The sequence below is a fragment of the Entamoeba nuttalli genome (assembly GCF_000257125.1).
Source record: "Entamoeba nuttalli P19 unplaced genomic scaffold asmbl_4210, whole genome shotgun sequence".
Taxonomy (NCBI): domain Eukaryota; phylum Evosea; order Mastigamoebida; family Endamoebidae; genus Entamoeba; species Entamoeba nuttalli.
In genome coordinates, this window is record NW_008576634.1 from 10,282 (window position 1) to 19,045 (window position 8,764).

General features: G+C 25.0%; 6 protein-coding genes across 6 annotated transcripts in view; 2 read left to right on the plus strand and 4 right to left on the minus strand.

The window, feature by feature from the left end:
* ENU1_097120 (phospholipase, patatin family protein) overlaps positions 1 to 1,478 on the minus strand; it is a gene marked incomplete at its 5' end in the record, with an annotated part of 1,768 nt that extends 290 nt beyond the window's left edge. The window contains 2 exons of the mRNA XM_008859201.1: positions 1 to 1,276; positions 1,351 to 1,478. The exon at positions 1 to 1,276 is cut by the window's left edge and continues 290 nt beyond it. Coding sequence (XP_008857423.1) covers positions 1 to 1,276; positions 1,351 to 1,478 — 1,404 coding nt within the window. The remainder of the gene's footprint in view (positions 1,277 to 1,350) is intronic.
* Positions 1,479 to 1,625: 147 nt separating this feature from the next.
* ENU1_097130 (hypothetical protein) lies at positions 1,626 to 3,785 on the minus strand (the record flags this gene model as incomplete). The annotated part of the gene is made up of 1 exon (XM_008859202.1): positions 1,626 to 3,785. The coding sequence occupies one exon, from the start codon at positions 3,783 to 3,785 to the stop codon at positions 1,626 to 1,628; it is 2,160 nt and encodes a 719-aa protein (XP_008857424.1).
* A 495-nt stretch (positions 3,786 to 4,280) lies between these two features.
* On the plus strand, positions 4,281 to 5,099 carry ENU1_097140 (hypothetical protein; the record flags this gene model as incomplete). Its single annotated transcript, XM_008859203.1, has 1 exon — positions 4,281 to 5,099. One exon carries the CDS (start codon positions 4,281 to 4,283, stop codon positions 5,097 to 5,099), a length of 819 nt encoding a protein of 272 aa, XP_008857425.1.
* Positions 5,100 to 5,213: 114 nt separating this feature from the next.
* On the plus strand, positions 5,214 to 6,227 carry ENU1_097150 (hypothetical protein; the record flags this gene model as incomplete). The annotated part of the gene is made up of 1 exon (XM_008859204.1): positions 5,214 to 6,227. The coding sequence occupies one exon, from the start codon at positions 5,214 to 5,216 to the stop codon at positions 6,225 to 6,227; it is 1,014 nt and encodes a 337-aa protein (XP_008857426.1).
* A 68-nt stretch (positions 6,228 to 6,295) lies between these two features.
* ENU1_097160 (hypothetical protein) lies at positions 6,296 to 6,655 on the minus strand (the record flags this gene model as incomplete). Its single annotated transcript, XM_008859205.1, has 1 exon — positions 6,296 to 6,655. One exon carries the CDS (start codon positions 6,653 to 6,655, stop codon positions 6,296 to 6,298), a length of 360 nt encoding a protein of 119 aa, XP_008857427.1.
* Positions 6,656 to 6,798: 143 nt separating this feature from the next.
* ENU1_097170 (hypothetical protein) lies at positions 6,799 to 8,452 on the minus strand (the record flags this gene model as incomplete). The annotated part of the gene is made up of 2 exons (XM_008859206.1): positions 6,799 to 8,285; positions 8,341 to 8,452. 2 exons carry the CDS (start codon positions 8,450 to 8,452, stop codon positions 6,799 to 6,801), a joined length of 1,599 nt encoding a protein of 532 aa, XP_008857428.1.
* Positions 8,453 to 8,764: the final 312 nt, after the last annotated feature.

An 8,764-nucleotide genomic window follows, 5' to 3' on the forward strand; every position in this document is an offset into this window, starting at 1 on the left:
AGAAAGGCAAACAGTATTTTGTATATCAGCCTTAAATCCTTTATCACCAAATACATATGGAAAAGCACAAACACATGGATTATTTTCAAAAATTCCACCATCTGCATATCCTTGATATGGTGGATAATAACCAACAGCGGCAGAAGATCTTAGGCACGCATCAGCAATTTTACAATCATGTCCTGGAATAAAGTTATTGAATATACAAGCTTTACAACATCTATTTGGGTCATTTTCTCCAGAATCAAATTGAAAAGCATTTATTAGAATATTTCGTTTAAGGTCAGTTAATTTCTTTTCTCCATAAGTCATATGAGCAACATCAATAATATATGTATTTGAATATAATGACTCTGTATATCCTCGTGACTTCTTTTCAAACATATGTTTTGTCATTTCTATCATAATCTTTGCAACATCTTTTGGTTCTATCCCAAGGGCTAAGTCAGCACAAATGAAACTTGACGCTGATACACCACAAAACAAATTAACTTCTTCTAGTAATGTTGGAAATTTATTAACTAATCGTGCAAATATTAGAGCCTGTAAAGTACATTTACTTCCTCCACCATCAATAGAAATCATTCTAAACTTTTTTTTTCTATTAAATGAGTCAAGAGGAAATGTCATTTTTTCATTTAGATGAAATGAGTCAAGTAAAATTTTAAAATCATTTTCATATTCTTTTCTCATTTGTTCTTTGGTCTTAAACAAAGTAAAATTAAATAATGAGGTTTTTGTTTCATGTATAACAACATCATGTCTTTCAAATTTTGTTTCTTTTTGTTCTTTATTTTCTGTATGACTTATTACATCTTGATAACTCTGTAACTTTTGGATAATATTTCCTGAATTTTTTTTAGCAAAAAAAGCATATTCCATGACACTTTTACCATCAAAAGTTTTATCCTCTACTCTAGCCCCATTATAAAGAAGAAAATCAACAAAATCAATATTTCCCATCTTGACTGAAATATGAAGAGGAGTTTCTCCTTTTAAATTCTTCATACCAATAAATACTGGATATTCTTCAATCAATTTTTTACATAATAATAATATCATATCAGTAAATGGTGAATATGATATATAATGTAGTAATGTATTGCCATATGAGTCAATAGTTCCTAAACAACAATCTCCATTTGTCAGTAATAATAATGCAACATTCAAACTTTTATTAAGAATTGCATTCATTAAAGGAGTTCTACCATCAATATCAAGACAAGATACTTTTTTGGGTTCAAAATTTATTAACAACTCCAATATATCTTTGTAACTAATTCATTAAACCTTTGTTTCTTTTAAACTACTTCATTCTTTTTATTATTCTACAAAAAATAAGACACAAACTCTTTTTCACAACAAATATGTATCATTTTATCAAACCAAATAGTTCCAACTAACTGACTTGGACTATTTTTTATTAACTCATTTTTAACACGTTCAGTGTCAGTAAGAATAAGTTCACACAACTCCATGGTTTGAAGTATCAATACTATTTTTTTGAGTTCAACCACTTGAAAATCAATGAAAATTGCCCAAACTCAATTGAAATTGAATATATTTATAAAATGAATCAATAATTAAAGAGAATTAAAATCAAAAGAATAAACAAAGAATTTGATTTAAAAAACATTAGTTAGTTCTATCTTATGTGATTTGATGAAATGGTCATATGTTAAACGAAGATTAAAATTAAATTGGTCTCGTTGTTCTATTGAAGTCATTGTGATAATTTGAGACTTTTTCTTTTTAGCGTCATAAAAATAAATATCATTTTCAGTTAAACTATCTTCTTCCTTCTCAGTTAATTCATTGAATATTGTTTCAATTGGATAAAATTCAAATGAAGATGTTTTTATATCTTTTCTTAATATTCCATTATAAAAAATACATAATTCAATTTTATAGTTTCCAATAATCGCTCCTTTATATCCTTGATAATAGGAAACAAAATGTTCTGGAGAATCAAAATGAGTATTGACAATATTTGCCATAATAATTGGTTTGTTTGATTTGTATATTTGATCTAAATACTCATATCTTTTTAAATAAAAATATTTAGACTTAAAAATAAGCTCATTAATATTAACATTCATTTCTTTATAACAAATAATTGTCTCATTTAAATATTTTGCTATTTTACATTCTTTGTCTTGAATTTCTTTCAATATACTAGAAAGTAATAATTCATATCTACATATTCTTTGTGTTGGAGCAAAGTATAAATCAGCAAATTGTTTGATATTTTTATCAATACATGAATTAATTTGAATTGTAACTAACTTATTAAGTTGTTTATTATCTTTAATAAAATCATCAATGTTTGTTGCTAATGAAGTATAATGAGCAACAAATGGAAGAAATGAAGTTGAAAGATTAACTGAACCTGATTGAACTCCAGTAACAAAAGCATAATATTTCAATATAATATCTAAAACTATTTTATCTTCCATATTTATATTATTGTCAAGTAATTCATAATATAACGGTTCTAATTCTAAACACATACGACTAATAGAATCTACTAATGAATCCAATGGACCAAATAATAAATCTTCTTGATGTTTTAATAAAGGAATTTCTTTTTTAATAATATCTTCAAACCATGTTTTAAATATTTGTAATCGAGCACAAAACATGAATTCTGTAAATATTAATTCAGCAGTATGCATTAGTAATTCACTTCCATTAACTTTTTCTCCAATACGATTTTTAGGAATAAACCGAATTTTTGATTCAGCATCATCATTAATTATATATGTCTCATATTTTTTTAAAAAATCATTTGGCTGAATAACAATATCTACACGAGGTGATTGTATCTCATACCCACAATTCTCATCACCTTTTCTTTTGACTTTTTTTTCTTTTTTCTCTTTTTTCTTTTCGTCTTTTGTTGATGAAGTTAATAAATCATTTGATTTAGAGAATTTTGAGAAAATACCAATTCCTCTTCTTGAGTGTTTTAATTCTTCTTTATCTTCTTGTGGTGTTTCTTCTTTGTTATTTCCAAGATTTTGAGTAGTTATTGGTTCAATCACTTTTTGACCTTGGCATGATAAATCATTTACTTTTGGAGAAGTAGAACTATTATTTGGTGTTGTTATATCTGATGTACAGTTAGTAGATGAAGAAGTATTCAAAATAAAAGAATCTCCACTAAACTGACGAGGAGATACATGGGTTGTTTTCTTAAAAAAGTTATTTGTCAGTGTTGGCTCTTTAGGAACACCTTTGACTGGTGTAGAAGTATGTTGTCTTGGGGATAAAGCATATAATGGTTGGGTTGAACCAACAGAAGCCCTTTGTTGTTGAAGGTGTTTTTCAAGACCACATTGTGACCTTGGTGTTTGTTTTTGTGTAGAATGCTCTGCAATAGTCTCATTATGAGTATCTGTAGGTTTGATTGGTGAAGTATTAGACCTTTGAGGACTCGATAAGTGTTGTTTTGGAGTGTTTGGAACTTCAAGTTTTGGTATTATTGGTCGTTGATTTTGAGGGGGTAGTGTTTCTTTTGGTTGAGGTGGAGAATTAGGATTAGGTGAAACTTTTGGCTTAGCCCCTTTTGGTAAAGGAGGTAATGGTGGAGCTTTTAGAGGTTGTTTTGGCAGTTCATGTAAAACCTCTATTTTATTATCGTTTTGGGTTAATTTATTTTCTTTTGGGGATTGTTGAAGGTGTTTTGTAGAAGTGGGGAGGTTTTTCTGAGGATGTTTAGGTAATGGTGGAGCTCCAGTCAAAACTTTTTTTGGAGGTAACTGATATAATACGTTGGAGTTCATAGACAAATAAGAAAATACACAAAACTAAGAAGTTACTTTCATAGTTTTTTCTCTTTCTTTAAAAAAAAAAAGAAAAGAAAAAGCAACATTTCTTTTTAATCATTGATAAACTAAAATATGATAAATTTACAGTAGATTTAATTAAATGAAAAAACTTTGAAACGGATTATTGAGATTAAAGGAAAAAATAAGTTTATTGTAATTTATGTTTTGAAGGAGACGATTTAACAGGTTGAATTAGACTAGGAGAATATTTTAAAGAATCCCATTTTTGATCAAAAAGAATCATGTAACTTTGATATTTCATTTCAAAGAGTAATTCCTGTTTTTTAGTTTCTTTATTGTTCATTAGATAGAAATAAAAATTAAAAGTTTTGTTTTATAACAAAAAAAAAACAAATGAAGAAAAAACAAAATATTTTTATTTGAAGTTTTTATTCAAATAAAATTTGAAATAAAAAACCCTTTTTTTCAAAACAAAAACTATTAAATACCATGCAACAAAATACAAAAATTGAATGTAAAGATTGTCATCGTAAAGATATTTCATTAAAGCCATTTAGAACTGGATATATTTGTCGAGGATGTTTTGAAATATTACATTATAAGAAATTTAAATATTATTTAAATGGAGCATTAAAACGTAATGATCAAATAACGTTTTATATAATTAATGATCATACATTAACATATGAATATACAATTAAATTATTAAAAATGTTTATTGAAGAAGATAAACAAAGAAAAGTACCATTATACAATTGTGAAATTTGTTGTATAGATCAAAATGAAATAAGAGACCTTCCATATCATTTATATGAAAGATATATAATTTGTAAAAGTAAATCAAATAAAAAAAGAAAACATGTTTGGGTGGATGGATCAAATATGACATTAAAAGCTGGAAGAATTTTAGCTGCAGTTATTGAAGGTGATGTAAAAATGGTTCCTTCAATTGGTAAATACGAGTACTATTATAAAGACCTTATTGTATCAAGACCAGTTGATTTTACTGAAAAAGAAGTACTTGAATATTTAAATTGTTCTGATAAAATACCACGTTCTCTTAATGAAACTTTAGAAATGAGAGCACAACAATTTGTTGATGATTTATCAATAGAATTTGATCAAACTCCAAATACTATCATTTCAACTGCTCAAAAAATTGAAGAAGAGTCAAATAATTTTCATTGTAGATATTGTTTAAAACCTTATCAACCATTTTTAAATGATTGTGAAAAAGGAATTTGTAGAACATGTAATGAAATGAAATTAACTGATGACATAATAACTCAATTTCCAATAAATGATTAAATTGTGTTATTTCATTAAACCTCATAATAATTTATTAAATTTTTATTATAGTTTTATTTATATTTATTATATTTTTTTCTACTTTAAATCTTAAAGTTCCATTTATCATTTACTATGAACATTATTGAACAAACTACAATGATTACTAATATAATTGGTAATCAATTAGAAGAACAAAAAAGACACTTTGATGAATGGAACCAAGAAATAGAAAATAAAATTGATAGTGTTTCAAGCCAAATAAAAGAAATGTTATCTACATCAAAAACATTATCTGACCAATCAATTAAAGATGAAATTGAAGTACTTAAAGCTTATGAGCTTTATAATCAACATCTCCTTTTAAGTCTGCAACAAAGAAATATTAAATTAAATAAACAAAAATATTCTATTAAAGATATAGTAACAATTCAATTTATTGATTGTTCATATAAAATTCCAAAGAAATATGCTGAGCAATTATTAAAAGAATGTAAAGAAATTAATGTTATCAATTTAAGTGGAAAAGGATTTGGATTTGTTACTGAATATCTTCGAGGTGAAGAAGTTTCTGAAATTGAAGAAGAAGAAAAAAGTCAAGTTATACAATTATTTCAATATTTTGGCTTAAATTGGGAAAGCTTTAATTCATTTAAACATCCAATTGTTATTAATGAAAGTGATATTTTAATTGATGGAGAGTTTACATATGAAATGATAGATGATGGTGTTTCTGTTCAAAAAACACAAAATGACCAAAATAAGTCAATTCTTATTATTGACAAAGAAATTACCAAAGTATGTTTTACTGTTGAATCTATTGGAGAATATCCATATGGATATTGTATTATTATTGGATGTTGTACTGATAAAAATGATGTTTTAGGAAGTGGAGTATATCTTCCAATAAAAGGTGGGTATATCGTTTCTAATGAATTTCAAAGAAATGAACAACAAATGTCATTTAATTCTATTGAAGAAGAAGATGATATTTGGTTTACTTTTGATAGTGACAATCAAATTGTTCAAATTCAACTCAATGATGAAAAGCAAATCAATGTAAAGGTAAAAGGGACTTATTTTTATCCATTTGTTATTATGAAGTATAAAGAACAAATCATCCAAATTACTCATTTAAGTAATAATTGAATAACAATTTAAAAGTAAGTAAATAAGAAAGGTTTTTTATTTTAGAAGAAAATATATAAAAAGACAAGTTAATCTTGTTTTGTTTGACGCTTTTTAATACAAGAAATAAGGGATGGTAAGACTATTAGTAATATAACTATTAATAATGGAAGTAAACATAATATACTAACAACTGACATTATTAATGGATCTAATTGACATATTTCTTGGATTTTACCTTTACAAATAGTAGTGTTTGGGTTAAAACAATATGAGTCAAAGTAATTTGGCATATCACACCATTGACATCCTCGAATATTGTCTTTAAAATTTTGAACATATCGTACACATTCTCTACAATTTTTATTAAATTCTTGGCAATTAATTTCTTCAAAAAATGGTTCATATCCAAAAGCAGTAAAGACCAATATCATAAAGAAGAGTGTCATAATGAAATTTACTTTAATAATTTTTATAGTTCTTTCTATAAGTTGATTTAGAAAATAAAATAATAATAAATATAAAAAAAAACAATAAAATTACTTTATTAAAACAAAAAATATGAACTACAATAATAAAAAGAATGAATAAATTAAGAATGATAATAAGATGAAATTATTATTGATGATATAACCAATGCAAAATAAACAAAAATAACAATAAAGCTATAAGTTCTTTTGATAATTACTTTTGAACTTAAAATTGAAATAAGTAAATATAAGGAAATTAAGATGATCATTCCAAAAAGAATAATATCAATTGATGTTTGATTAAAACTAATAGTATATTCATATTGTTTTTCAATGATAAAGTAAAAGACAATCCATGGAATTGTAACAATACAACTCATCATAAATATTGCTTGTGAATATCCATTTTCAATAACCACACTTCCCATTCCTTTAAATCCACCATTCCAAGAATTAATAATAAATCTCATTCCCATTCCAATTATTCCATTAATTCCTATTCCAATTGAATCTTCTGATATTCCAGTAACAGCACTAATTCTAATAATTAATATAAGTATAATAAATTCACTAATAATAATATAAATTCCTCCAATAACAAAGGTAATAATTCCACTTAATGGAAATTGAAATATTGGAATTGTCCAATCAACAATTAAATTAGGAAGAAAGAAAATAATATTTTTAAATATTGTTCTTTCTTCATTCTTTTCAAATTTATCATATTTTAATATTTCTTTCAATTGTATTTTTTGTTTGTCTTTATCAATTTGTTTTTTTTCATTTCTATTAATTAATTTTTGGATATTTTTTACCCATTCATATCTCTGTAAACTTCTCATTCCAATTTCTTTTTTATTAAACGTTTTAATTACAAATATCGTTTTATCTAATAAATTAATGTCACATTCTTCAATACTTGTTATAGGAATTTTAATAATTTCTTTTGATCCTGCTGTTTTATCACTTCTAATAACAATTTCATCATAATATAAATCAACCCATAACTCTTTCCATTGTGATGTTGTATAATATGTTTCACTATAATTTATATTCTTCACAAGAACTAATCCACCTTTAATCATTTCTTCATCATTTATTATATCCATTGCATCATTTTCTTCTTTGTATTCAAATTCTTTAATGTTTTGAACATTTTTATTGGTTACTCTTGAAATGATTTGATTCAAAAGATAATAAATAATGAAAATACCTAATGAAACAACTAATAATAATGTTCCAATTCTTGAATTTCCATTTTTGTTGATTGATTCAGTAAATAATTCATAAATCAATACATTGAATAATAGAATGATTGAAGTTCTTTGATATGAAAATGGTGTAATTTGAATTGGATTATATGAGTTGAGTGATGCTAAACTACTTCCAATAATTGTTGCACAAAATGAACTTCCAATAACACAACACACAGCAACTGAATATGATGTATTAAATACAATACCCAGAATAGTCATTATTATCTCTGGTGAACATTGACCAATAACCATAATCAATTCAACAAAAAATTTCGTTCTAATGATATATGTTGTGATAGTACTAAATCTATTAAAAATAATACAGTACTTTTTATCAATAATTTTGTATATAACTATTTCATTGATTTGTTGCTTTATTTTTGTATAAAAAGAATTAGTATAACAAACAATATCCTAACTGAAATATAACTACAAGATAAAATAAAAACCCTCCATATTTTTCAAACCCAGTTGGATGTGATGCAATTAATCCTTTAATATCAATAATATCATACCCCATTTCTTGTTTTTCTTCTTTTTCTCAGTTCTTTTTTTTTAATTTTCATTTCATATTTATTCTTTAATAATCTCTTTTTAAGTATTGATAATAATGTCTATTGTTGTTGGAACAATGAATTTCTTTATTTTCTCATTAGGCATTCCAAATTTTTGTTTTATACAACATTGTAGTAATATTTATTTTATTGATAAACACTATGACTCATTGAATATTCATTATTTCCTTTTAAGAACCTACAATTTTTCAATACTTTCTTTCAAGTTCTTCAAATTCATATCTCTTTCATTAGTTTTATCAATACTTTTGAAAAAA